This window comes from Perognathus longimembris, chromosome 20 (genome assembly GCF_023159225.1).
Source record: "Perognathus longimembris pacificus isolate PPM17 chromosome 20, ASM2315922v1, whole genome shotgun sequence".
NCBI classification, from domain to species: domain Eukaryota; kingdom Metazoa; phylum Chordata; class Mammalia; order Rodentia; family Heteromyidae; genus Perognathus; species Perognathus longimembris.
The window spans coordinates 25,599,421-25,626,064 of NC_063180.1; the positions used below are offsets into that span (position 1 = coordinate 25,599,421).

General features: G+C 55.0%; 4 protein-coding genes across 5 annotated transcripts in view; all 4 read right to left on the bottom strand.

Annotated features, from left to right (window-relative positions):
* Positions 1–1,040: 1,040 nt before the first annotated feature.
* On the bottom strand, positions 1,041–4,936 carry Tnni3 (troponin I3, cardiac type). Of its 2 annotated transcripts, XM_048330218.1 has the most exons (8): positions 4,802–4,936; positions 4,511–4,523; positions 4,291–4,377; positions 3,772–3,813; positions 3,506–3,637; positions 2,692–2,781; positions 2,072–2,248; positions 1,041–1,183 (listed from the first exon to the last, which is right to left on the bottom strand). In XM_048330218.1, exons 1-8 carry the CDS (start codon positions 4,810–4,812, stop codon positions 1,100–1,102), a joined length of 636 nt encoding a protein of 211 aa, XP_048186175.1. In that variant the 5' UTR covers positions 4,813–4,936; the 3' UTR covers positions 1,041–1,099. The 2 variants fall into 2 exon arrangements, with proteins under 2 accessions (XP_048186175.1, XP_048186176.1); XM_048330219.1 differs by lacking the exon at positions 4,291–4,377.
* A 1,222-nt stretch (positions 4,937–6,158) lies between these two features.
* Dnaaf3 (dynein axonemal assembly factor 3) lies at positions 6,159–11,612 on the bottom strand. The gene is made up of 11 exons (XM_048368996.1): positions 11,528–11,612; positions 11,070–11,212; positions 10,520–10,613; positions 9,261–9,418; positions 8,900–9,082; positions 8,656–8,781; positions 8,430–8,552; positions 8,157–8,266; positions 7,490–7,609; positions 7,322–7,396; positions 6,159–7,247 (listed from the first exon to the last, which is right to left on the bottom strand). The coding sequence occupies exons 1-11, from the start codon at positions 11,610–11,612 to the stop codon at positions 6,488–6,490; spliced, it is 1,977 nt and encodes a 658-aa protein (XP_048224953.1). The 3' UTR covers positions 6,159–6,487.
* A 5,406-nt stretch (positions 11,613–17,018) lies between these two features.
* Syt5 (synaptotagmin 5) lies at positions 17,019–20,410 on the bottom strand. The gene is made up of 8 exons (XM_048329555.1): positions 20,332–20,410; positions 19,368–19,540; positions 19,015–19,134; positions 18,730–18,897; positions 18,193–18,360; positions 17,893–18,010; positions 17,517–17,650; positions 17,019–17,219 (listed from the first exon to the last, which is right to left on the bottom strand). The coding sequence occupies exons 1-8, from the start codon at positions 20,408–20,410 to the stop codon at positions 17,019–17,021; spliced, it is 1,161 nt and encodes a 386-aa protein (XP_048185512.1).
* A 2,267-nt stretch (positions 20,411–22,677) lies between these two features.
* Positions 22,678–26,644, bottom strand: part of Ptprh (protein tyrosine phosphatase receptor type H) — an 18,647-nt gene continuing 14,680 nt past the window's right edge. The window contains exons 12-18 of the mRNA XM_048369474.1: positions 25,984–26,074; positions 25,657–25,733; positions 25,437–25,571; positions 23,800–23,922; positions 23,449–23,609; positions 23,032–23,167; positions 22,678–22,889 (exon numbers count right to left, since the gene is read on the bottom strand). Coding sequence (XP_048225431.1) covers positions 22,740–22,889; positions 23,032–23,167; positions 23,449–23,609; positions 23,800–23,922; positions 25,437–25,571; positions 25,657–25,733; positions 25,984–26,074 — 873 coding nt within the window. The 3' untranslated portion in view covers positions 22,678–22,739. The remainder of the gene's footprint in view (positions 22,890–23,031; positions 23,168–23,448; positions 23,610–23,799; positions 23,923–25,436; positions 25,572–25,656; positions 25,734–25,983; positions 26,075–26,644) is intronic.

The window sequence follows — 26,644 nt, forward strand, 5'->3', positions numbered from 1 at the left end:
CACACAGCCAGTGCTAGGAGGATGCTTAATGACAAGGGAGGGTACAAGGACGCTTCCTGTTCCCTCTTTCTGGGGCTCACTTCTCTTTTCACAACCCGTTCATGTAGGCTGCCTCTGGCCTCTGCAGCTTCCATCTGTATATCCCTGGCTTTCTGGACTTCTCCATCTCTGTCCATCTGTCTCCGCCTCCCCACCCCCATCCCTTTGTCTGCCATCAGAATGCCACCCTGGTGACAACAGGCGCTAAAGCTGGGGAGCAGGTGTAGGGGGGAAGGGAGAGGACGGGTGTCATTAAACTGGAATGACCTCACCCTCCCCCCCACACACCTGACATGGATCTGTTTTGGTAGCCTCTGTGGGGGGCCCCCCCTCCCTTTCCAACCAAGCTATGACCTTGAACTCTAGGGGTGCCAATCTCGGAAAACATGCTTCCTAGTCCCTGCAGGCTCCGTAGCTCCATTCCTCATAGTCTTCATCTTTATGTGTTGTTTCTAGGCCTTTCCTGGGCTCTCTGGTTGAGTTTCACTGTTTCTCCTTTCTCTAGGAGTTTTCTCTATCCTGTCTTTGTCTCTGCCCTTTGTGTGTGTGACTCCTGGTAGCCCCAATCTTTCTGTGCATGTCTGTCTATCCATACCTCAGTTTCCCTCTGGCTTTCTCTCTGCATTCAGTGGGGGGGGGGGGCATGTGCCTATCCCTCTAGCTCTCTCTGAGTCTTTTTGGGTCTGTGTGGCTTTTCCCTGTTTGGGTTCCTCTTTCTACCTGATGCTCAGTATGTTAGTCTGCATTTCCTTCCTTTGCATTTCTGTTATCTGTCTTGTTCATTCCTCTGTCGTGAGTCTGTGGCAGTCTGTCACCACCCACCTGTGTCTCTGTCCCTCTCTTTTGAGCTGTGACCATTGTACAGATGCTGACAAGGCCCATGGTAGAAAGCCAGCCAGCCTGAGCCCCACCATGGCTTGAGGACACCTGTCCTCTATTTCCCTGCCTTTCCCAGGCCCCGGCCCCACAACAGCAGACACGCAGTCACTATTCACTTCTGCCTCAGAGAGAGGCTTTATTCCTCAGGAAAAATCACAGGGTCCAGGTGGCCCAGGCAGGCTCAGCCCTCAAACTTTTTCTTGCGTCCTTCCATTCCGCTCAGTGCATCGATGTTCTTCCGCCAGTCACCCACCTCCCGGTTTTCCTGCGGGGGGGGGGGAGGATAGGGTAAAAGGTTAGGATCTCTTCCTGTCTCCCATCCCCTGGGTGTCCTCCACCTTCCCCTTAGAATCTGGTTCTAGCACCTTTTGTGTCCCCTCTGACAATTTCCCCCATGCATTTCCTGTCCCCGTCATGTATTTCCTGCTCCCCTCACACACTTCCTGTCCCCTTCCCTGCATTTCCTGTCCCCATTGTGCACTTATTATTTCCTTCCTGGCACATCCTGCCCCCTTTATGCACTTCCTGTGCCCTTCATGGAATATCCTATCCCACTCACAAACTTCCTGTCTCCTTCATGGCTTTCCTGTCCCCGTACATACTTTGTTATCTTCTTGAGTACTTCTTTACTTACTATTACTCTTCTGTCTTCTCCCTTCTACTTCCTGTGTCTCTCAAATACTTCCGGTCTTCTCTGTACAATTCCCATCAGCCTCTTTCTTCCCTTCCTCCTATGCTCCTGTCTTTCCCTCTTTGTTTCCTGAGGTGCTTTGTTTCTCTCTCATGAACTTCCAGTAGAATCATGAACTTCCTGATTCTTGCCTCCTCTCTCCTAATGCATTATCATTCCTTCCTCTTGCCTTCCTGCCTTCCTCTTGCATTTCCTGTACCCCCCATGCGTCTCACTTCCTGCCTTCCTCATGCACTTTCTGTTCCGCCCCATGCTTCTCCCTTCCTCCCTTCCTCTTGCACTTCCTGTGTCCCCCCTGTGCTTTCACTTCCTGCCTTCCCTTGCACTTCCTGTGTCCCCCTGCATTTCTCACAGAGGACACCTTTGCCAGCTGCCCCCAACTCCACCCACACGTGCTCTCAGTCTCCACCCCAGGGCTGTCACACCTCACCGCCCCTCCCCAGGGGCCTAGCCCACACTCACCTTCTCAGTGTCTTCCTTCTTCACCTGCTTCAGGTGAGCCCTCAGGTCCAAGGACTCCTTGGCCCGGGTTCCCAGCAGTGCCTGCATCATGGCATCTGCCGAGATCCTCACCCTTCTCAGGGTGGGACGTTTAAACTTGCCACGAAGGTCAAAGATCTTCTGGGTCAGGTCTGCGATCTGAGGGTAGTGGAGGCCTGTCCCTCGGTGCCTCCCATCCATGCCTCCCACCCATTCTTCTACTCTACAGTCCCTTCCAATGTTCAGCTTACCTTCTGGAACCCCTGCTACTGTACTGGGGGACAATCCTGGGATTGTCAGATATGCCCCAGCCTCATCCCCCAACACTTCTGACACATCCTGCACCAGTGAGGTGCACGTCACAAGGCCCCACCCATTCCTGAGCTCATTTACAATGCCCAGTGCTCCAGCCACACATTCCCACAGCGTATCTATGCATTGCACCCATGGCTCCTGCGCTGAAACATGCTTCCTTTGCCGCATTGTGCTCATCAGTCACAATGGTCCTGACTCTCCTGAGACCTGCCACCAAAAGCAGCTGCAGTAGCCAGACTGAGACCCCAGGCCCAGTGCCTCAACCCCCCCCCCCCAGGGCCTCCCACCTCCTTGATGTTCTTGGTAACTTTGGCCTCCACATCGTATCGCTCCTCATCCACCTTGTCCACCCGGGCGTGGAGCTGTCGGCATACCTCCTGGTGGAGGAAAATGAGGGTGTTGTGGGGGCAATGAAGACAGGGATTCCCAGGTCTGAGGGAGGAGGCTGGGTCTGAACCCCCAGCTCTGAACAAAAAGGCTAGAGTCAGGACATCTGGGTCTGAGGGAAGAGGGCTGGGGCCTGACCCTATGATCTGGAAGTAATAGGCTGGAGCCTAGGATCCAGAGAACTGGGAGTCCTCGAATTTGGCAGCTTTATGACTAGAAGAACCAAGTTCTGGGTTTCCAAGATGTAGGTGGCAGTCATCCAACTTTCTGCTTTCCCAAGAGTAAGGCTTCAGCCAGGCAGGTGCTAATGGCTCACACCTGTAATCCTAGCTGCTCAGGAGGCTCACATGTGAGGATTGCGGTTTGAAGCCAATCCTGGAAGGGAAGCCTGCAAGATTCTTATCTCCAGTTAAGCACCAGAAAGCCAGAAGTGGAACTGTGGCTTAAAGTGGTACAGAGCTAGGTTTGAGCAAAACAAGAGTCCAGTATGGGAAGCCGTGTGTGTGTGTGTGTGTGTGTGTGTGTGTGTGTGTGTGTGTGTGTGTGTGTGTGTGTGTCAGTTGTAGGGCTTGAACTCAGGGCCTGGGCTCTGTTCTGGGCTCTTCCTGAGCTCTTTTTTTTTCTGGACTCCTAGGCCCTGAGTAGAAAGTGAGATTCTGCCTGCCTGCACTCCTGAGTCCCCGGAATGTCCGGCCACTGATCAGGAACCATCACCTGCAGCTCCTCAAAGCCCAGCCCCGTCAGCTCCAGAGGCTGGCACCGGGTGCTGAGGGCCCGGCCTTTCTCCCCGCGTCGCTCCTCGGCCTCCCGCTCCAGCTCCTGCTTGGCAATCTGTAGCATCAACATCTGCGGAGGAGAAGGGGGGACACAGGCCCTACCCTGATAAAACTTCACCCTCTCTCTTCCAACCATCTAGCCCCTCAAGGCCAGCCCCTCTCGGTCCACCCCCCCCCCACCTACCCGAAGGAGGACAGCCTTACCTTCAGCTGCAATTTTCTCGAAGCTGAGATCTTTGACTTTTTCTGCCAGGGCAACATGGAGCATGGAAGGGTCAAGGAGGGACACGTGAAAGGGTCAAGGAGGAACACGCGGACAGTGGGAAGGACTTTGCGACACCCCACCCACCCACCCACACACCCAGGGCCAAGTTGATACAGATTTGGGTGTGCTTCCCATTTGCATCCTGAGTTCATGGGAAGCTAGGGGTCTCTAGGACTGCGATTCTAGCTAAGCTCCGCCCAGTCACCACTACCCCCAGCTAACCTACAACAGAGCTCCGCCCACAGGCAGTTCCCACCAATTAGAACCTGTCCCTTTCAGAAACCCCGCCCACCTGCCTTACCCCAGCCCACAAGCAAAGCCCCACCCCCTGGCCCTGAGACCTGGCTCCGCCCATCCTTCAGGAGGTGCTAGGTCCTTCTGGGTTCCACACTCAAGAAGCCCCACCTGGCAGGGCCCCGCCCCCTAGGCCACGCCCCTCGCTGCAAGGCCCCGCCCACCTTGGCATGGGGCTCGGTGGCATAAGCCCGGTAGTTGGCAGAGGAACGACGTCTGATGGGGGCAGGGGCGGGGCTTGGATCCCCAGCCTGGGGACGAAGGAGAGGGGTCACATCACCACCAAGAGGCCCCCAACCCTCCCCAGCCCCTGTGCCACTGCAGACCCCTCCGTGTAGGACCCGGTCAGGAGCCCCAGCCCATGCTTTAGCCCATGACACTCACCGCCTCGTTGCTCCTGGAAGGGGGGAAACAAGGGAGAGGGGCGGTTAGTGGACCTCTGTCATATTGCCCCTAAGGAAGGTCAGAGGGCCTGCTGACAAGATATTAGGGTCACCAGCGCACTTTCCCAGGGGTCCCTGGAGTCTGATTCCCCGATTCTTACCTCATGTCCCCCAAGGACTCCTGCCTCTACATCGTCCTCACACCAGTGTCCAGCCTGGTAGCCCATGCCTCCCAGGAACCCTGGAGTCCCCCCCACACCTCCTTTCCCTTTGGGCACCCGGCTTCACTCACTCATCTGCCATGCCAAGACTCAGGCCTGGGTGGTGGGAGGCAGAGAAGGGGGCTCCCGGAAGATCAGGGAGGGGTGTCCGGGGTGACCTTGGAGGTCCTGGGACTTCAGTCTCCCTTGTCGGCTCAAGCCTCTGTGAGGACACTGAGATAAGGATGGAGGACAAAGACTAAATATACTGCCTCCTCCCCTATGAGGGTGGGAGATAAGGACGTGGGAGGGGTGGGGCGGGAAAACGTCCAGCTGGATCACTCTGCCACCCAAGTTACCTCCTCCCTCTGACCTTAAAGTTCTAACCCCCTCCTCTTGCAGATTCAGAAAAAGTCATATCCAGCCAGGCACCAGTGCCTCAAGTCTGTGTCATCCTAGCTACTCAGGAGGCCAAGATCTGAGGATCGCAGTTCAAAGCCAGTCTGGGCAGGAAAGGCCGTGAGACTCTTAGCTCCAATTAACCACCAGAATAAACCAGAAGTCGCACTGTGGCTCAAAATCCTAGAGCACTAGCCTTGAGCTGAACAGCTTAGGGACAGCACCCAGGCCCAGAGTTCAAGCCCCACCATGGATTAACAAAAAGAAAAAAAAAAAAGGGGGCTGGGGATATGGCCTAGTGACAAGAGTGCTTGCCTCCTATACATGAGGCCCTGGGTTCAATTCCCCAGCACCACATATACAGAAAACAGCCAGAAGTGGTGCTGTGGCTCAGGTGCCAGGCTCAGAGTGCCAGCCTTGAGCAAAAAGGAAGCCAGGGACAGTGCTCAGGCCCTGAGTCCAAGCCCCAGGACTGGCCAAAAAAAATTTTTTTTTAAAAGGGGGGGGGGGGAAGAAGAAAAAAAAGTCAGATCCCCAGCCCCTTCCTTCAACTCCAAGTTTCAAGTTCAAGACTAGAGGACCCTGCCCTAGTCCTCCAACCTCAGACAGAAGAGTACAGGCCACAGCCCTTCCTCCCTCAGACACAGAAATCGCTCAGCCCCTCCTCCCTCAAGACTCAAGATCCTAAGCCTTCAGCCCCTACTAAGAATGTCCTCTATCCTTTTCATCATCCTAGAGTCAGTTTGAGCCACAAATCCGTTAACCACTCAGAACCTGTGGTTGGTCGGTTTGAGGGTCCAGGTGTGGGGCCCCCAGGCTCTGAGCCTATGGCGCTGAGAAGTCCACCCCAGTCCACTTGGGACCCCAGAAGTCTGGTTTCTGGACATTTGGGCCCACCCCACTCAACCCTGAAGACAGATTAGGGATAGGAAAAAGATTTGACACCAACAGAGAAGAGGACCTAGCATTTTTATTTGGACCATTTGGGTGCTGACTGGGCCCCTGGAGGGCCTCCACCTCCCTCGTTGGAGGGGGAACCCCCCAGGAGAAGGACACAAGGCAGAGGCCCGGGACTCAGGTCAGACCTCTAGGCAGAGGGGAAACAGACTTCTGAGAAAGCAATTTAAGGTTTTAGGAACCGAATTTAGAATCCCAGAAACGGAATTTGAAATGCTAGGTATCCATCCAACGCTGAGGAAGAACAAGAGTGGGCTTAAACTCATTGAGCAGGTTCTAATCTATTAACGATGAAGTGTTTGATCTCTTGGTTTTTGGAGTCACTACAGGTATGGCTGGAGCCTCCTGGGCAGGGCCAGCAGCTTCCTGTGAACCCTGGGACTCAAAAGGACACTGCAGAGCTTCTGAGAATGGGGCCTGGCCTAGAGGCCAGGGGGCGTAGCCTCCTGGGGTGGGTTCATTTCTCCTGGGGGCGTGGCCATGACCACCTGGAGTGGACTCATTGCAACTGGAGGCGTGGCCACGTCCTCCTGAGGCAGGTTCATTGCTTCTGGGGGCGGGACCACATCCTCCTGAGGTGGGTTCGTTGCTCCTGGGGGCGTGGCCACGTCCTCCTGGGGTGGGTCCATTGCTCCTGGGGGCGGGACCACATCCTCCTGAGGTGGGTTCGTTGCTTCTGGAGGCGTGGCCATGCCCGCCTGGAGTGGACTCATTGCAACTAGAGGCGTGGCCATGTCCTTCTGAGGCGGGTTCATTGCCTCTGGGGGCGTGGCCACGTTCTCCTGGGGTGGGTTCATTGCTCCTGGGGGCGGGACCACATCCTTCTGGGGCGGGTTCGTTGCTTCTGGGGGCGTGGCCATGACCTCCAGGAGTGGACTCATTGCTACTGGAGGCGTGGCCACGTCCTCCTGGGGCCAACTCATTGCTTCTGGGGGCGTGGCCATATCATCTTGGGGCGGGCTCATTGCTTCCAGAGGCGGGGCCTGGGCCTGGCAGGGCAGAGGTTCTGACTCCACAGCTGAGTCCTTGGGGCGAGTGGCTGAGTCCCCAGACTTGCAGAAGCGCGCGAAGGTCTCCGAGGGGGGAGCCCCAGGGTGGGCGGTGAACCCAGCTGTCCTCGCCAGCTCTATGACCTGGGCGGAGAAGGCCCGCAGCTGCTCCGGACGCAGGTCTACCAGGTACCTGAGCAGGAAAACAAAGTGAGGACCTGCCTCTGGCCCAGCCCCGGTCCCAGTCCGGCGCTCTGCCTGGCTCACCGAGCTAATTCCACAACGAGGTTCCCACCTGGGGCCACGCAGGCCCCCAGCTCAGGGCCGAGAAGATGCACCATCCTGCAGGGAGCAAAGGGAGGGCTGGAATATGGGCTCTGAGACCTGGGTAGGTGCAGACCCCAGAGGCTGGGCCTGGGGGCCGTGGGGCCTTACCCGCAGGACACGTAAAGAAGCTGGAACCGGCCGTGGTAGCAGCCCTTGTGGTGGAGAGTCTGCGCGGAACCGAGGGACAGGAAGTGGATGGTGAAGGGTGCCCGGGCTGGCGCAGCTGGGGAAGGGCAGCCAGGAGCCTTCTCTGGATGGTGGAGCCATAGGGGAGGAACCCAGAGAGGCAGACATTGAGATACACGAAGCTTGTAGCTAAGACAGCTTATCCTTTTCTCTGGATTCCTTTTCCCCTGCCCAGGCTGGCCACCAGCTGGTGATCCCCGCCTAGTGCTAGGATGACAGGCCTGCCCCACCACGCCCAGCTCCTGATCCCTGAGGTGGGTTACTACAAAAGGCCTGGGAAGGCCAGCCCAGGAGGCCTGTGTGTGCTTACAGAGCTCATTTTACAGAAGGCAACTGAGACTGAAGCGAGAAAGAGTGGGCAGCACGGGGCATCTCCTGGAGAAAGGCACCTGCACTTCGGAGGGGGGGGAGGGCCAGAAAGATGCACGGGCAGAAACGGGGAGTGCTGGATGGCGCCCTGCTGGAAGCCTGCCCCAAGAGGAGAATTCTACCGCTGGAATCCAGAAGCCCCCAAAATGGTGTCAGGATTCAGAGAAAGGGGGAGACACAGGAAGAGACAAGTGCTCCAGAAGAGGCACCTGAGGTGTGGTCCGGCCCGGGGTCCCCCTCCGGGCCCCCCTGGGCGGATCTCGGGCGCTCCCCAGCGGCCAGCTCCCGGAACAGCTCCGTCACGTTATGCTGGGTGATCTCACCCGCGGTCTGATGGGCAGAGAAGAGATAGATATCTTGCATTCCCAGGGCTGGATTTGGGGCACCGAGGGAAGATCAGGGATAGTCCATGGGGGAGGGGGGCGGGAGGAGTTCAAGTGCTGGAACTTTGGGAGCAAAGCTTGTGCTGCAGCCCCACACCCTGCTCCCACACCTTGACCGGCTGTCCATTGCTGGTCCGCAAGAGGCTCTGGTCGTCCGTCTCAATGCCAAAGGCCACGAAGGGCCCTGTGGCGATGTCTCCCCAGTACCCGCGCACCGCCACGCGCTCCCCGCGCTGCAAAGGCAGAGAGGGGGAGGCAGGTGAGGCCCTTCTGAGGACCAAAGCTCTGGGGCCCTTGGACTAAGCGATTGGACCAGGGGAGACAGGGGGCACACACTTGGCTCAGGAGGCGACCAGATGCCAGCGTCCTGTTGGGCACGTGGTAAGCGCCAGAGTCCCTGAGCTCGAAGGCCACGCCCGTGTCGCGCCAGCGTCGGAACTCGCGGATGTGGATGACCTGGGCCTGGGTTAGCGAGGGAAGGAGGGACCTAGGTGAGCCGACTTGGAACCCCAACCCACGTCCTGGCCCCTCACCACGCGATCATCCATACCCTTCACCCCGTGGTCGTCTAGGCCCTCACCCCGCGGTCGTGCAGCTTCATGCGCAGGTCCCAGTCGCTGACTCCGTGCCGGGCGTCGTAGCGCGAGCCCAGGTAGTGGCGCAGCCGTGAGTCCCAGAGCCGACTCATTGGGAAGACCTCGGGGCCCTTCTCCCCTCCTGACCAGAAGCGGAACACGGCCTCCAGGGCATCCCGCTCGCGGAACTGAGGACACGAGTGGGGGGGAGAGCGCGAGATTGCCAACGATTCTGGGGGCGAGGGGGACGGAAATGGAAGCGCTCATCCCCCACCCCACCTCTGGGCTGGGAGCTGGGATCTGAACTCCATCCCCCACCCCGACCCAATCCCCGACAGTGACAGGCAGGGGAGGCCGTGGTGGCACCTTGAGCGCTCCGAGGTTGAGCCAGGGGAGCTGCTGTTCCAGGCGGTCCGGCTCCGGGATCAGGTTCGCCAGGCGGGCGGCCTGGGCGCGCATGTAGGCGGCTACCGGGGGGCGCAGCAGTGCGTTGCCCCACAGTTCCAGGAAAGTCTCGCTTCGCTCTACCAGGAGGGGCAAGAAAGCCGGATCTGACTCACAGGGGGTCTAAGGAGCCCACCTCAGTACGACAATGGGGGGGGGGGGGGTAACAAATCCTCGGGCAACCCTAATAACTGCGTCTGTATCTATGATCTATCATCTATCAATCATCTATCTATCGTCTATTTATCTCTGTATCTATGTCTATAGTGGTAATGGAGACCTTCTAAGCACTCTACCACTTGAGCCACACCCCCAGCCCCTTTTCAGTTTAGTTTTCCTTGCTGTCGCCTGGGGTGGGCCTTGGGCTGGGGGCGTGGGGAGGGTATCCTTCCATTTCTGCCTCTTATTGCTGGGACTAAAATGATGTCGTTGAAACACGGTTTTGTTATTGCTGTTGTTGTTTTTCTTTTTATTTTTTTATTTTTTTATTTTTTTGGCCAGTCCTGGGGCTTGGACTCAGGGCCTGAGCACTGTCCCTGGCTTCCTTTTGCTCAAGGCTAGCACTCTGCCACTTGAGCCACAGCGCCACTTCTGGCCGTTTTCTGTATATGTGGTGCTAGGGAATCGAACCCAGGGCCTCATGTATATGAGGCAGGCACTGTTGCCATTAGGCCATATCCCCAGCCCCTGTTTTTCTTTTTAGAGGGACAAAGGAGCATAGAGAGAAGGAGGAAGGGTGAACAAATGCAGTTATGGAATTCAGTAGAAAATATGTGGGAAATGAACTAAGCAACTCATGGACAGGGATGGGAGGGGGAAACGGGGGGGGGGGTGACATTGTCCAAAAAGAATCATACTCATTACCTGACTTGCTTCTGTGCAACACCCTAATAACAAATTTATCTTTTTTTTTTTTTTTTTTTTTTTTTTTTTGCCAGTCCTGGGCCTTGGACTCAAGGCCTGAGCACTGTCCCTGGCTTCTTCCCGCTCAAGGCACTCTGCCACCTGAGCCACAGTGCCCCTTCTGGCCGTTTTCCATATATGTGGTGCTGGGGAATCGAACCGAGAGCTTCATGTGTTGGAGGCAAGCACTCTTGCCACTAAGCCATATTCCCAGCCCCCAAATTTATCTTTTTTAATGGTGTGATCGAATAACTCAGGAAAGTAGGGTCAGAACTGACCTTGGATCCCCATGTTGTCCAGTTCCTCCAGGGCTAGGCTGAAGATCAACATGTGCCGGGCCACAGCTTCCAGATTATTCTCCAGCACATAGAACTGGAGGATGGATGGTCAGGGCAGAACAGTTCTACATCCCTACCACCCCCAAACCTTACCCCCACCAGAAAGCTGGTCCTTAGACCTTCCTCCCTGTCAAAACTCAAAGCCCCCAGCCCTCTGCTTCCCCCTAGACAATGGTTCTGGATCCCAGCTCCCACCTCTTGCCAATCTACAGTCCAGATTCCAGCTCCTTTTTCCTTGGACCTAGAATTCCACAACCTCTTCCCTCAAAAACCCATATGGGCTGTGGGTCGTTGTCGTCGTCCTCGTCCTCCTCGTCATCGTCATCGTCGTCCTCCTCCTCCTCCTCCTCCTCCTCCTCCTCCTCCTCCTCCTCCTCCTCCTCCTCCTCCTCCTCCTCCTCCTCCTCCTCCTTCTCCTCCTCCTCCCCCTCTTCCTCCTCCTCCCCCTCTTCCTCCTCGCCCCCTCAACCCCAGACCCCCCCCAGCTCACATGGAGGCTCCTGCGAGGCCACAGCGCAGCCCTGGCCAGGGTCCGTAACAGGTGCCGCCCATCCACGGAACCCAGCAGCAGCACACCCAGCTCCGGGGTCCTGGGCTCTGTGTCTGCCTGACAGTCTGGGTCCGCAGGAGGACCTGGCAGGAGGACAGCAGGCTGGGGTCACCGGTAGCCGTATGTGTGCCCCTCGCTGCCCCTACAACTACAGATAAGCCCAGCAGACTTGCCTCGGGGCCTGGGGTCCAAAGTGAGCGTCAGCTCCAGCATCCTGAGGCTGGAAGTCCGCACCTGGGACACCACTGCCCTATGCTCAGCCCTGCGCCCACCTCTCACACACCCCGCCCTTGGGGACCTTTGCCCGACCCCTGCTGTCCACGCTAGGACCACAAGTCCTATTGGGGAGGGGGACCCCCGGCCTCAGACCGCGTGCAATCCTGGGTGGGAGGCCTCACTTTCCGCCTGCAGGTCCAGCGCCGGAGACAGGCCCCACCAGGACACTGAGCCAAAGCCCGTGCCGGACCCCGCTGGGGTGGTCATCGCCCTGTGGAACAGGCACCCTGAGAAACCCCACTCTTGTCCACCCATCTCCACTCTCTTCTGGCCCCTTTATCTCCACATGACCCCGCTCTCACCTTTAACCTTCCAAATATCCCGGAATAGTCCTAGCTCAGTGCAGCCCTACGCTACCGGCACCCAACAACAACCGCTGCCCAGAGATCCCTCCCCTTTTGACTAACTAGCCAATGAGAGCGTGTGGGCTTGCATAGACTAACCAATGAATGAGGAGATGGCACTCCCACTGCAAACTTCCGACCAATAGGAGCGCTGAGGAACGGCTTCCAGCCAGTCTCCTCCCCCCCCACCCCCCCCCAGTTCACGGAGACGCGGTTGTCAAGACAACAGGGCAGGTGGAGGAGGGACGCGATCTGGGTCTGTCCTCTTCAGTAGGGAGGAGAAGGCCTGGTCTGCTGCTTCAAATTAAGACACAGCATCTAGATGCAGAAAACTAAAAGTGGGCCCCTGCTTGTTACCGTGCACTCATATCAATTCAAAGTAGATCAAAGACCTCAACGTCAGTCCTAAGACTTTGAAACTACTGCGAGAGTAAGAAAAACATTAGAACTACAGGTATAGGGACCGGGAATGTGACTTAAGGATAAAGTGCTTTGCTAGCATGCATGAAGCCCTGGGTTCGATTCCTCACCACCACATAAACAGAAAAAGCCAGAAGTGGTGCTGTGGCTCAAGTAGTAGAGTTTTTAGCCTTGAGCAAGAGAAGCTCAGGGATAGTGTCCAGGCCCTGAGTTCAAGCCCCAGGATGAGACAGAGACAGGAGAGGGAGAGAGAGAGATTACAAGTATAGACAGAAACTTTCTTTTTAAAATTTAATTTTATTGTCAAGGTGATGTACAGAGGAGTTACAGTTACATACATAAGGTAGTGAGTACATTTCTTGTTAAACTTTTTACCCCCTTCCTCATTTTTCTCCCCCCTTCCCTCCCCCCAAGAAACTTCTTGAAAAGAATCCCAGGGGCTGGGCTGGGAATATGGCCTAGTGGCAAGAGTACTTGCATTGTATGCATGAAGCCCTGGGTTCGATTCCCCACATCACATATATAGGAAACGGCCAGAAGGGGCACAGTGGCTCAAGTGGCAGAGTACTAGCCTTGAGCAAAAAGAAGCCAGGGACAGTACTAAGGCCCTGAGTCTAAGGCCCAGGACTGGCAAAAAAAAAAAAAAGTCCCAGGGGGCACAACAGATAGGAGAGAGACTTGACAAGTAGGACTACATCAAAATAAAAAGTTTCTGCACAGCTAAGGAAATAGTTACTAAATTAGAAAGACAGCCAACAGGCTGGGAGAAGATCTTTACCAGCAGCGTATCAGATGAAGGCCTAAAATCCAATATATACAAGAAACTAATCCATCCCATGCCTAATAAACCAATCATTACATGGGCAAGAGAGTTAAGGAGAGACTTCTCAGAAGAAGAGGTAAGAATGGCAAAGAAATGCTCATCATCCCTGGCCATAAAGGAAACACAAAGGAAAACAACCCTCAGATATCATTTTACCCCAGTAAGATTGGCCAGCATTATGAGTTCAAATGTGAGGGAAAAGGAACCCTACTGCACTGGTGGTGGGAATGTAAACTAGTATGACCACTCTGGACAGCAGTCAGGAGGTTCCTCAGAAAACTAAACATAGACCTTCCCTACGACCCAGCCATAACACTTCTAGGAATCTACCCTGAATATCATGAGCCAAGATAGGATAGCCACCTGCACATTCATGTTCGTTGCTGCACTATTCACAATAGCCAAGATATAGAAACAGCCCAAATGCCGCACAATAGATGAGTGGATCCAAAAAAATGTGGTACCTATAGACAATGGAATTTTATACAGCCATTAGAAAGAATAATGTCATTTTCAGGGAAATGAATGGAACTAAAACAAATCATATTGAGGCAAGTCAAGCTCAGAGAGACAACACAAGTTCTCTTTGATATGTGGAAATTAGATCTAAAATACACGGGGATATGATAAACTGTACAGGATTCTAGGTATGCACACACAGTGAAACCAAAAGAGGATATTCGTAGGAGAGGAAACACAAGGTCACAATATCAAGTAATCTAAAATATCAAGTAATATAAAATGACATACACATTGAAATGAACTCCAAGATATGAAAATAAGAGAGACCTCTCTTCTTTTTATTTTTTATTTTTTAGTTTATAGTCTATTTTTGCCAGTCCTCAAGGCCTGAGCACTGTCCCTGGCTTCTTTGTGCTCAAGGGTAGCACTCTACCACTTGAGCTACAGTGCCACTTCTGGCTTTTTCTGTTTATGGGGTACTGAGGAACGAAACCCAGGGCTTCATGCATGCTAAGCAAGCATTCTACCACTAAGCCACATTCCTAGCCCCTAGTATTTATTTTTTTATGATTCTGTCTTCTTTGCCTTATGCATAGTGTATCAAGTGTCTATCTTCGGAAGGGTTGGGGGAAGGTACAGGACTTGAGGGAAAAGGGGTGAAAAAGTGCAGCAGTGGAGCTCACTGGACACTGATGAAAGTGAACTATACAACTCATGGGTGGAGAAAGGAGGGAGGGACTGGGAGAGAATAAAGGGACCAGAAGACAATGTAGGAAAGGAAATGTACTCATTACCTGACTCATATCACTGTAATCCCTCTGTACATCACCTCTATAATAACAATAAGGTAAATTAGTAATATAAATAAAAGCAAATTAAGACCCAAGGAAATGGGAGTCTTGATGCAGTCAAATAGAAGTATAATGGTTGTACACTTCATCCTGCAGACCTCGGGGCCTGCTCAACACAAGTCTTTTTTTTTTTTCCCCTCAGTCATGGGGCTTGAACTCAGGGCCTGGGAACTCTCCCTGAGCTCTTTTGCTCAAAGGTAGCGCTCTGCCACTTGAACCACAGCACCACTCCCATTTTTTTGGTGGTTAATTGAAGATAAGAGTCTCAGGGACTTTCCTGCCCAAGCTGGCTTTGAACCATGATCCTCAGATTTCAGCCTCCTGAGTAGCTAGGATCACAGGCGCGAGCCACCAGCACCCAAAGTATGCCTGTAATCCCAATATTCAGGAAGCTGAGGCAGGGTTGTGAGCTCAAGGCTGGCCTTAGCCACAGACTTATCTCAAAAACTATACTCATACATATATGTATAGATGTACATACAGACATATATACATATGAGTTTTGCTTGGCTTCACCTCCAGTCTTAGGACTCTGGCTTGGGCCTGAAGAGATCTGTGATCTGTGATGCTCTCCTAGGAGACGGCTCAATTCCACACAGTGGCCCCATGCTGGGGACCTAGTGTCGCCCACAGAATGACTCACTGTCTGAAAACCACACCAGGAGTGCACCAGCCTCCTCTGGCCTCTAGGTCTGAATCATCCCCTCCCTCTCAACCATCCACCCTCCTCCTGCCCATCCCCAAATTCTGCTTATCCTTCTATGCCCCCAGCTTTTCCTTCTGCCCTCGCAACAGAATGGCCACACTCCCTCCCTGGGTGCCCCCCATGGCTAGGCCTTGGGGGTCCAGAAAGGAGGGCACGGGAGTGTGGATCTGACATCATTTACATCTTGGTTTCCTGTTGGCTAAGCAGCTTGGCCAGCTGAGGCTGTGCAGAGTAGCCTGGGAGCTACTGATATCTTCCTCATAGAACGGAGTGAAGAAAACACAGATGCTTGTCTAGTGATAATTAGCTCAGGGCCTAACCACAGGGCAGCGCTGTGAAAGCTGTGGTCTGTTGTCACTGCTGAACTAAGAAAAGATTCAGTCCTAGGCTATGTGATTCTGAGAAGTCACATGAATTCTTTGTCCCTTGTCAATTGTAAGTAAAAACGATGTTTATTTAATGGGGTTATTGTGAGGGATGTTATTGATGGCATAGAATTACTGACAGTAATTACATAGTGCTGTACAAGCACCTCTCTCCACACACGTGCACGCATGCGCGCGTGCACACACGAGAAATTACGGCACTTCTTTGGGGACATTTTTAAAAGTCTCAGAGACATTATAACCCATAGTGACCTGGGTTCTAATCTGACTCTCTATTCCCATTGGCTACCGGGAAGCTCAGAGGCGAGTAAGAACACTGCCCCTCTTCTAGAATGTGACAGTGCTTTTGCTCCCTCTTTCCAGGAAGCTCCCTTGCGGAATTGCATAGACCCTTGTGCACCACCCAAAATCCTGTCTGGGATGAAGCAAAGGAGAACAAAACCAAAATCTTCACAGAAACAAACAGAAAATGATCTTTGTTGTAAGAAGGAGATGAAAGGAGAACCACTGATTTCCAGGAAAACCTTTCTTTCCCTTCTCCCAATCTCTGGCAACCCAAATCAGGGACAGCTTCTGCCACATTTCCATGAGAGTTGATCACTTAGGGGCCTGGGTGTGCCTCTATTGTGGATTCCCAGCCTCCAACAGAAACTGCTACACAGAAGACTCAGGGAATATAATGGATGGGCGATGGGAGGAAGAAACCAAAGAAGGAAGGGAGGGAGGGAAGGAAGGAAGGAAAGGAAGGGAAGGAAAGAAAGGGAAGGGAAGGAAGAAAAGCAAAACTAGGTATGAATGGCTTGACATTGTGAATCGTGTCTGTAATCCTAGCTATTTGGGAGGTGGAGATTAGGATTGTCCAGGGTTCCGGGCCAGCCCCCAGCAAAAGCATGCGACCCTATCTGAGAAATAACTTAAAGCAAAAAGTGGCACACTGAAAAAAAAAAGTGGCACACTGTATCTCCTTCACAAGAGCAAGGCCCAGTGTTCAAACCCCATGACTGCAACAACCACAACAAGCCAGAATCCTGTGAGCAAGGGCTGGACGGATTTGTAGCTGAGGAAAGAGATCGCCCTGGACTCCTCACAGCGAAGCAGCAGCTGTTATGATGGCAGCTTCTTTAGTTGCAGAAAGTGAGGCTAAGCAGTTGTATGACATGAGAAGAGGATGAACTTCCTGGTAAGCTTCCAGGATGGGTGGCATCCACACTGCTCCCGTGTCGACTCCACGCTTGAACACCAGCCCTGTAGCCCCCATCAGGAAGAGGCAGCCAGGCCTCCTCAGCTGCTGGGGATTTATCTGACCCCAGGAGCAGTGTGGGGGAGGAAGGGCTCTGGGAGGGTGACAGGGCTAATAGACTGGTGGAGGGGCCCTGGGACGGGGGAAATCTGTCTGCTTTCCCTGCCAGGGGTCACTGGGGCTGCTGGGTGGGTGGGGGGGGTAGGGGGAGGGTTGGAAAGTGGTCCCTGGGGAGCAGCATACCAGCAGGTAAGAAGGCAGGAATGGACCAGGGCGTCACAGGGGAGCAGAGAGGGGCTACTGGGGAGAGAGCTACAGGTAAGGGCTGGGCTGGGCTAGAGCCAGGCTCAGGGTCTGGGGTCAGGTGCTCAGATAAAGGGATCAGGGACCAGGCGGTGGTCTCACTCGGTCAGGGGGCCGCAGAGAATGCCACTGGGCGATGGGCCGCCGGGGGTTGGCCAGCATATCCGCCCAGTGCCGCAGGCCAGCACCCCCCACTGCTGTGCCCACCGCCACCCTCCCGATGGCCTCATTCTTGCCCAGTTTGTCGTAGTCCAGCACGGTCAATTCCACCTGGACTTTCTGGGGTGGGAGAGAAGGAAGAGAAAACAGGAGAGTGAGGGAGGTAGTGCTTAGGTGTCCTCACTAAGAACATCCTCTCCCTGCCATCTGGGGTCTGCTAGAGGAGTTAGAGGGAGGGTGGGTGAAGAGGAGACACTCCTCCTTGAGTGGGTTGGGCCTCCAGACCCCCACCAGAGAGAAGTGGGGTTGACAGGGAAACCAGACTCTAGCACCTAAGCTGCAAGCCTCCCTTCCTCTGAGGGTCTGGGGCTCTTCGGGAAAGGGCCCGTGGAAGGCCGGGGGGAGCTGCAGACTCACCTGGACTTGGTCGCAGGATACCTCGAAGCTGAAGGCTTCGTTGTAATAGGGGTTCAGAGTATTCTTCTTGATGGTCGTTTTCTTCTTCCGCATCTTCTTGCCGCCCTGCAGCAGGTGCACCTTGACATAGGGATCTGGGGAGAGAGAGGAGAAGTCTTAGAGCCGTCCCTCTGCTGAGTTCAGGGAGGGGGGATCTGATGGGGAGGATGAATGAGGGTTTAGGGGCATTCCCAGGTACCCCTCAGGTGCCCAAACGGAATCTACACCTCCTCATGGCTGCCTGGGACCCACTCTGTCCCATTGGACCCTCGGAGCCCCGGGAAATGACAGGACCAAAGCCAGACACGCCCCCCCCATTCCCTTGCCACTCACTCACCTGACAGCCCCCCTACGTCCATCTTCTTCAAGTTCTTAGCCTCCAGGACGATGACGGTGAGTTTCCCGGCTGTGGGGACGTATCGGAGTGAGAAGCAAATGTCCCCTAGCTTCTCCTGCTACAAGGCGGAATGGAAGCCATCACTACCCTCTCCTGATCCCCCCACGGTGTGGACAGCCACAGGCAGACATCAGCTCCAGGGCAGCTGGGCAAAACTGGGGCAAAGGCAGCAGGAGGCCTGTGCTCTTGATTGGTCCGCGGTGGGTGGACGGGGATGAGGGCGTGGCCGCGCATGCTCACCTCCTCTCTGGGAGCCACCTGCAACTCCTGCCAGGACTGCACTGGCCGCCCCAAGTCCACGGAGCTCATGGGGACGCGCACCTCCCCGATGGCGTCATTGCGGGAGAAGCGATCGAAGTCATACACCGCCATGACCAGCACCCTGCCCCCCAGCTCCACATACGGGACCTTGGGAGGAGGGTAGGCAGTCAGATAGAGGAAATGGGGTACAAGACATTCAGGTGGAAGGGGTGGGGAGGGTTCCCAGGAAAAAGTTGAGGAGCCGAAAATGAAATACAATAAGGATTCATGGGGGTGGGCGGCCAAGGGTCAATGAAACCCAAAAGGGAGCCCACCCAAGAACCCAGACAACAAACAGCCACCAGGGTCACCAGTGCCCCAGAAGGATAACTCAGTGCTGGTAGTCCAGCTGATGGCTGCCATCTGAGCTGTGGCTGCCTCTACCTGGCCCTCTGGGGGCCAGGCGCAGGGTCTGTCCCAGGCCATCCGTGGGCCAGGCACAGACTGTGGAACATGGGCAACCACTGCTGCACTCACCTTGAAGGCAAAGGTCTCTCCAAAGTATGGGTTCAACGTCTGCCGATGCACCTTGGTCTCGTACCGCCTCCGCTTGTCTGGCAGCAAGTAGACGCTGACATAGGGGTCGGAGGAGCCTCCCATGTCCAAGGCTGCCAACTCCTCCGCTTGCAGAATGCCTACCAGAAGCTACAGGTGCCGAAGCACCGGAGGGAGGACCCATCTTAGCATCCTCCCAGGGCCTCCTCTGGGAAGAATCTGCAGTCCCTGGGGTCTCCCGATTCTCCCAACCCCCCACAGACTCACCTGGCCACTCTGGAAGTCATAATCCAGCGAGTACTGCAGTCGTCCTAGCTTATGCTTCTCTGCTGCCTGCTGCCCCCGCCCAGATGGCATTGGATCCAGGTCCTCCACTTCCGGCTGCACCTGAAGGGACCAGGGACAATGATGGGTGATGTCTCCCCCTGATATCAGTATTCTCAAGACTCAGAAGCCATGAGAGGTTCCCAGATCCACCCCTTGGTCTAAGCAGGGTCAGGGATTGAAGAGATGAGTGTGGTGGGTACAGTGGGAAGGGACCAGGGACTGTGATGTGTGGAGCTCTGAACAAAAGGAAGTAGAGGTGGTGGAGAGGGTGGAGGAGCTAGGCCAGACTGCACCTTGTCTATGTAGCTCCGGCCCAATTCCTTCACTTCCTGAAGGTAGACTTGGGCTTGGGCCTGGCTTTTCTTGCCCATTCGCTTCCGGCATCGCTTCAGGTACAGATAGAAACAGCAGCTGAAGAGCAGGAGGCCTGAGCAGAGCAGGATGGTGGCCAGGGCCCAGGGAGGCACTGTGTGGGAGGTAAAGACAACACATGGATGGATGTCCCCAGAGGCCGGCTGGCTGGCTTATTTGGTTTCCTTGTAAAAGCTGGACTCCTGGCCTCATGGTTCACTACGGCTATTTCCCACGTTGTCCTTCCAACTCACCTCACCTACAAAATTAGTTGACTCCCCAGCCCAGGCCCACACCATCCAGATTGCCTTATTTACTTCTACTTTCTTTCCCACCCCATTGTAATTTCAGCTCAATCCATGATGTGGTTTTTTAAATTTAATTTTATTGTCAACAGGGGTCATGATGTGTTTGTGGGGTTTTGTTTTATTTATTTATTTTGCCAGTCCTGGGGCTTGGACTCAGGGCCTGAGCACTGTCTCTGGCTTCTTTTTCCTCAAGGCTAGCACTTTACCCCTTGAGCCACGTCGCCACTTCCGGCTTTTTCTGTTTATGTGGTACTGAGGAATCGAACCCAGGGCTTTGTGCATGCAAGGCGAGCACTCTACCGCCCAGCGACATTCCCAGCCCTATGGGGCTTTTTTAAGAGAAGCCTTACCTCTTCTTCCTAGGCCTCAGTTTCCCTATCTGTAAAATAAGGGAGGGGTAACATTCTCATTCGAAAATAGAAAATCTCATTCTATGCCACAGCCCTTGATCTCCTGGTTTCTCTAGGAAGCCTGCTCTTCTCCTCGCATTTCTTTCCGATTCCCGACCTATGATCACAGTCTAATCCCAGCCGGCTTTTCTAGCCTGCCATTCCTGGGGATCCTGCGGGACTGTGTACCTGGCCTTGGGTCTGCTCACCTGCGCCCTGGCTGATGCGGCTGGAGTCCGGAGGCACTTGGGGCGCTGGAGGCCCAGGGGTCGCAGGCTCCGGGAACATGGCGTCGGGGCGCTGTGGTCCTAGCTGCAGGGACACCCAAGCTCCCTTGGCCCCCCACTCCTACCCCAGGAATCCATTGAATCCTCTGTGCAACGAAGAACCCAACTCCCACTAGCCGTCTGTGCATGCTGGGAGTTGTAGTTTCAGCCTGCGACGGAGGGCTGGGCTTTGGGGCTCTAATTTCATCCCAGAGGGACGCCCCGTCTACCTGGAAGGCTCCTCCCTCTCCCCCCAGTCGCCCCGCGGACGCTCCCCGGGGCCTACACCGGAAGTGGGAGGGCAGCGGCCAGCGTGGGAACCAGGGCACCGGGTTGCCCCGGGCAACCAGACTTGCTTTTCTTGGGCGGGGCGGGAATAACTGGTTGCCGGGCAACCGCCTGTTGCCAAGACAACGGGCGGGGCTGACGCACAGAACCTGGCACCCGGGCGGGGCAGCCTTGCCCCCCGCCCTGTCCATGCCCGGGACCCCTCCTAACCCCCGCCTGGGATCCCCAGGTAAGAGCGGAGGGGGGGAGCCCGTGCCCCGTGCATTCACAGCATCCCTTCCCCCGGCTCCCAGAAGGGCCGGCGGAGGCGGCGGGGGCGGGCGTGCTGTCCCTGGCTGCCGCCTGGTCCCCGCGTCCATCTCGGCCTATCAGCTTTTCCGTGCATGCAGAGCTGGTGGGCTCCGTGCGCGTTCCAGCCGCTGCCTCCGTCCTCAGTCCTCTCTGGAGACCTCGTCCTGCCGGTCCCCATCCCGCGGCCCCCCTGGTGTGCACCTCTGCTGCTCCCCGCAGCGTATTGGCTCCGTCGGGGGAGAGGTGTCTCCCTCCCCACCCCCTCGCATCTTGTCTCTTTGTCTCTAAATCCCGACCTCCCACTCCTTCCCGGCATCCCTCCACCCACAGCCCGCCCGCCCCCTCCCACACCCGGGAGGGATGGGGCTTGGGCAGAGGGTCTGGAGAGCTCCTACCTGCAGGGCAGCCGGACGGGACCTCCGCGAGCCTCGGCCTCCCCACGTCACCACCACCACGTGGGCGGCGGCGCTGTCCCGGGTGCTGATCGCCGAGCAGGGGCTGAGTTTGGCTGCGTGCGTTCCACCCAGAGAACACGCTCCGCCCCGAGGGGAGAGCGCGCTCCGCCCCGCTCCCGGCCCGCCCCACCCGGAACCACCATGGCGCCCACCGAGGCGCATCCTGGTCCAGCCAGCCACGGGACATCCGAACGGATTCCTCCCCATCCCAATGCACACACAAAACACCCTCCAAGAAATGGGCGCTAGGGCACACACTTAGAACCTAAGATAACTCATGGAGACCCAAGTATTAAGGTACCCAGACTGGCCAGGCAGGAGATCAACCTCGCCTGACATAGCTTTTCCCCCAAGAGGCAAGTTTCCAGGCTGGACCCCAGCAGTCCCCCAGAGATGCGACTATGCAGACCTACATTTCTTCCTTCCATCTTTCCTTCCTTCCTTCCTTCCTTCCATCTTTCCTTCCTCCCTTCCTTCCTTCCTTCCTTTTTTTCTTTTTTTTTCTTTTTTCTTTTGCTGGTCCTGGGGCTTGAACTCAGGGCCTGGGCACTGTCCCTGAGCCTCTTTGTGCTCAAGGTGAGTGCTCTTCCACTTGAGCCACAGCACAACTTCTGGTTTCTTTTTTAGTAGTTTATTGGAAACCGTCTTTGAACTGAGATCCTGAGATCTCAGCCTCCTGAGTAGCTAGGATTACAGGTGTGAGTACATTTCTTTCAGGTACAAAGCCAGGACTCCCTCAAGTACCCTCCATGGAATGTATGCTCCATGACCTAAGATCAGCAGACCACCCCATCCCAGTATTTTTCCCCCTTCAGACACAGAGATCTACTGGAGCAAGTCCCACAGGAGAGAAAAGTTATTTAATAAATTATGGTATAGAAGGAAAACACACTCAGACGCTGGGGGTGCCCGGGGCGGGGGCGGGGTTCAAGTACATTCATTACAACCTCAGATTGCAGACAACTGATTGGGTTTCTGAAATTAAAGCAAGGTCAGGTCCTGCCTGCCCTTGTTCCTGAGATCACCAGAATTCCAAACTCTGAGTCCACCTTTTCTCAAAATCCAAGTTCCAGCCTGTCTCTGAACGTGGGAGACAAATCCCTCTCCCCCTCTTCCTCCAGGGGACCAGGAACCTGCCATGGCTCCCCTGGACTCATGAGTGAAAGCCCACCACACCCTGTCTCCTGGAAAGACAGATGGCTCAGTTCCCAGCCCCTCTTCCCACTCGCAGACTGCTCTCTTCAGGGTCCAGGAATCTGGGCTCCAGTGGGGATCCAGAGCTTGAGTCAGCTGAAGGCAGGCTTGGCCCTCCATAGCTCAGACCTCCAGCTGATAAGCCCGAATGGCGTCTGTGTTCTGGTAGATGAGGCCGGCCACGTTCTCATACATGGCCTCCTTCTGGGTGGAGGGAGGGGCTGACTGCTGGAGGTACTTCAGGATACACTGGTGCAAGAACACATACTGGGCCTGGCGGGGGGTGGGGGGCGAGTGAAGGGGCTTGCCCAGGGTCCCACATCCCCCCACCCTGCCCTGGACCTTCAGGAGCCCCAAGCCTGGGGATAAGGCACTGGGTGAAGAGGGATCTCTAATTCCGCGCCCCCCCCATCACCTCTGTCTGCACCATCAGCGGGCGGCTTTCTCTCATCTTCCTCACAAAGCTGAAGGGCCCCACAAGCCCCTCACATTCCAGCTGCCGGAGCAAGACGTCCAGGGCGATGAGGGTGCCTGTCCGGCCCACACCAGCACTAGGCAGGAAGGGGGAAAGGGTCATGGAGGGGAGGAACATCTGGAGTCTTGGCTGATGGAGGGGGTGTCTTCCAGCATTGGACAAGATATTGTTTAAGTGGGGACTGCTTAAAAGTCATGGCTATGATTCTGCTTTTGGGTACTTCTTTTTGGCTTTGTTCTCCATGCCTTGCACCTTTCTCACTCACCTTGTGTGTTTGCCATCTTCCTTTCTACTTCCCTTGTAAGATCCGGAGGACTCATTTAGCCCCACTTTCTGAGTCTCAAGAGAGGCTCTCACCTGCAGTGCACAATGGGCGGGCCTCCCTCCGGGGTCTCATTCAGCCATTGACGAAGCATCTTCCAAAAAGCCAGCAGAGGATCTGGGGAGTGGGGGACACCGTGGTCTGGCCAGGCCAGGTAATGGAACTGCCGCACAGATAGGGTCTTCTGCTCCTCCACCTGGAGAGAGAGAAGGCGGGAGGGCATATAGGTTCTGGGATCTAGTTTCTACACTTGATGGTGAGTTTCCCAGGATGCATTGCTGAGATGATGTTGGGTTTCCCAGGATGCATTTCAGGGATGATGGTGCATTTCCCAAGGTGCACTCCAGGGATACCTAATAGAGGGTGAGGTGGGGTGGGGTGCTCACATGGAGGAGCTGAAGATCCCTCACTGTCCAGTTCTCTGTCACCTCCTCACTCAGCAGTGTCACCCGCAGGAGCCCATGGGTACAGGGCTGAGAATCCAGAGGCCAGTAATGCTCGCACTTCACCTGGGGCAGAACAAGGGAGTCAACCCCAGGAGCCCCTCTGCCCGGCTCTTCTATTTAGAGTGAGGAGGCCTCACTGTGCTGGCAATGAGGCCTCTCATTTTCATGCCATGACAGTGGCATCTAAGTGTGCATGTCTGCCAGCCGGGTAGACACATCCATCCTGAGTCAGGAGATCAGACCCTCACAAGAAACATCATGTGCCAGAAGCTTTACCCCCACATCTATAATCAGTGGTGTTTGAAGTGTGGGGGGGGGTGCTTGAGGAGGTAATTAGATGAGGTCATGAGCATGGGGCCCAGGACAGTATTCGTGCCCTTATAGAAAGAGGGAGAGAACTGAGTGAGGTATTGCCTACCCTTAATCCCAGACTGGGAGTGGAGCTAAGCAAGGGGAATGGCAGAAGCTAGCCTGGGATACACAGTCAAACCTTGTCTTAAAAAATGTGGAGGAGAAACAGGAGGAAGAGTAGAAGGAAAAGAAAAGCAGGAGGAGAAGGAGGACGAAGAGAAGAAGGAAGAAGAGGAGGACGACAAAAAGCAGAAAGAGAAACAGGAGGAGGAAAAGGAAGAGAGCCAGGAACTGGTGACTCACCTGTGATCCTCACTACTCAGGACACTGAGATCTGAGGACTGAGATTCGAAGACAGCCTGGCTGCAAAGTCTGTGAGACTTTTTTTTTTTTTAATTAGTAATGGGGCTTGAACTCAGGACCTGGGTGCTGTCCCTGAGCTTTATCGCTCAAGGCTTAGTGCTCTACCACTTTGAGCCACAGCACCACTTCCACTTTTCTGGAAGTTAATTGAAGATGAGAGTATCACAAACTTTCCTGCCTGGGCTGGCTTTGAACTATAATTCTCAGATCTCAGCCTGATGAGCAGGTAGGATTACAGGCACGAGCCACCAGCGACCAGCTGTATGTGAGATTTGAATCTCCAATAAACTTCTAAAAAATCAGAAGTAGAGTTGTGGCTCAAGTGGTAAGGCACTAACCTTGAGCAAAATGCTCAGGGACAGCACCCAGGCTCTGAGTTCAAGTCCGAGGACTGGCAAAAAAAAACTGAGAAGGAAGAAGAGGAAAAAAGTAAAACAGGACAAGCAGAAGGAAGAGGAGAAGGAAGTGGAGGAGGTAGAGGAGGTGGAAGAGTGGAGGAGTGGAGGAGGAGGAAGAGGAGGAGAATGAGGGGGCAGCAAGCTTGTCACTATGAGGTACTCTCTGACATATTATGATGTGTATTTAGACTTGCAAACCTTGAGCCATATAGACCTCTTTACTTTATAAATTCCCTAGTCTTTGGTTCTCACAGTAACAGAAAATCACTGCGCCCCCTTGCCCCTCAACCCCACCTCAGGTCGACCAGTGGACAGCCTGTTGGAGGAACCCATGGCAAAGACAGCTGGGGCTGTGTTGGACAAATCTCAAGCCCAAATGGGACCCTATGCAGGGTCAGTGTCTGTGCAGGATGGGGTCGAGCTTGGCACTGAGAAGTCAGCACAAGGACAGCGGTCTCCTCTCACCCGGCCAGACTCCACACAGTTGGTCAGCATGACCAGGGTGTGGCTCTGCTGCTCCCACACCAGGCGCCAGAAGTCCCCCACCGTCTGGGGCAGGGGTCCCTGGGCTGCAATGAACTCCTGGGTGTTCCAGAGACCCTGAGTGAGGAAAACATGCCCGTCAGGAGGTCAGCAGATGACCAACAGACCACCCTATCGCTCCATGCACTCCACGCAAGCTCACCGGCATGAAGCTGGCATTGATGTAGTCTGATCCTGGCTCCTCACTGAGGGGTTTCAGTGGTACCCGGGACCAGTCATCTGCAAGCAGGCATGGCATTCAATGAACACAGACAGGGCAGAGAGACCCAGGGAGGGAGGCCAGACAGACCCTGGAAGCCATGTAGGGACTGAAAGGAACATGTAGCCCTCACCTGGGTGAACGTGCCTAGGGGAACGGTAGGGGGACCCACCTCAGTTTGTCTGCCACAGGGGAATGGAGATAGGAACAGGAATGGAGTATGGATGGGATCAGAGATGAGGACAAAAATGGCAGAAATCCAGGACTCACAGGGCAGCACGTTCCTGTAGCGGTTTTTGGCCATGTTCTCCGGAGCAGAAGCCACCATCTGAGATTGGCCTTGGCTCTCCAGGGTCAATTGCTATGACAGAGGCAGAGGGGTGCATGCTCCCGTTTCCCAGCAATGCTTCCCCTTCCCCTCCTGTTTACCCTTCATACCCTGGAGTTCTGTAGCACCCACAAAACAGTAGCTGTGCAGACCACCACCAAGGGAGTCTAACTGTTAACAGGAGAAGCAGGATTTCTTCAGGGAAGCAAGAGGGTAGAGGCCCAGGGAAGAAAAGACCATCTCTGTGGGTGTGAGTCCCTGGAGGACTAACCCTCATGCAGGAAGCAACCATCATCATTTGAAGCTATCACTGAGCTGAGAGCTGGGCATGGTAATATTGGTGATCCTGTAGTCCCAGCTACTTGGGAAGCGGAGGAAGGAGGGCTTCGATCCAAGGCTGGCATGGACAAAAGTGAGAGGCCCTATCTAAAAACCAACTAAAAGCTGGGTGCTGGTAGCTCACACTTGTCATCCTAGCTACCCAGGAAGCTGAGATCTGAGGATTGCAGTTCAAAGCATGCCTGGGCAGGAAAGTCCATGAGACTCTTGTCTCCAGTGAACAACTAGGGAACCAGAAGTGGTGCTGCGGCTCCAAGTGATAGA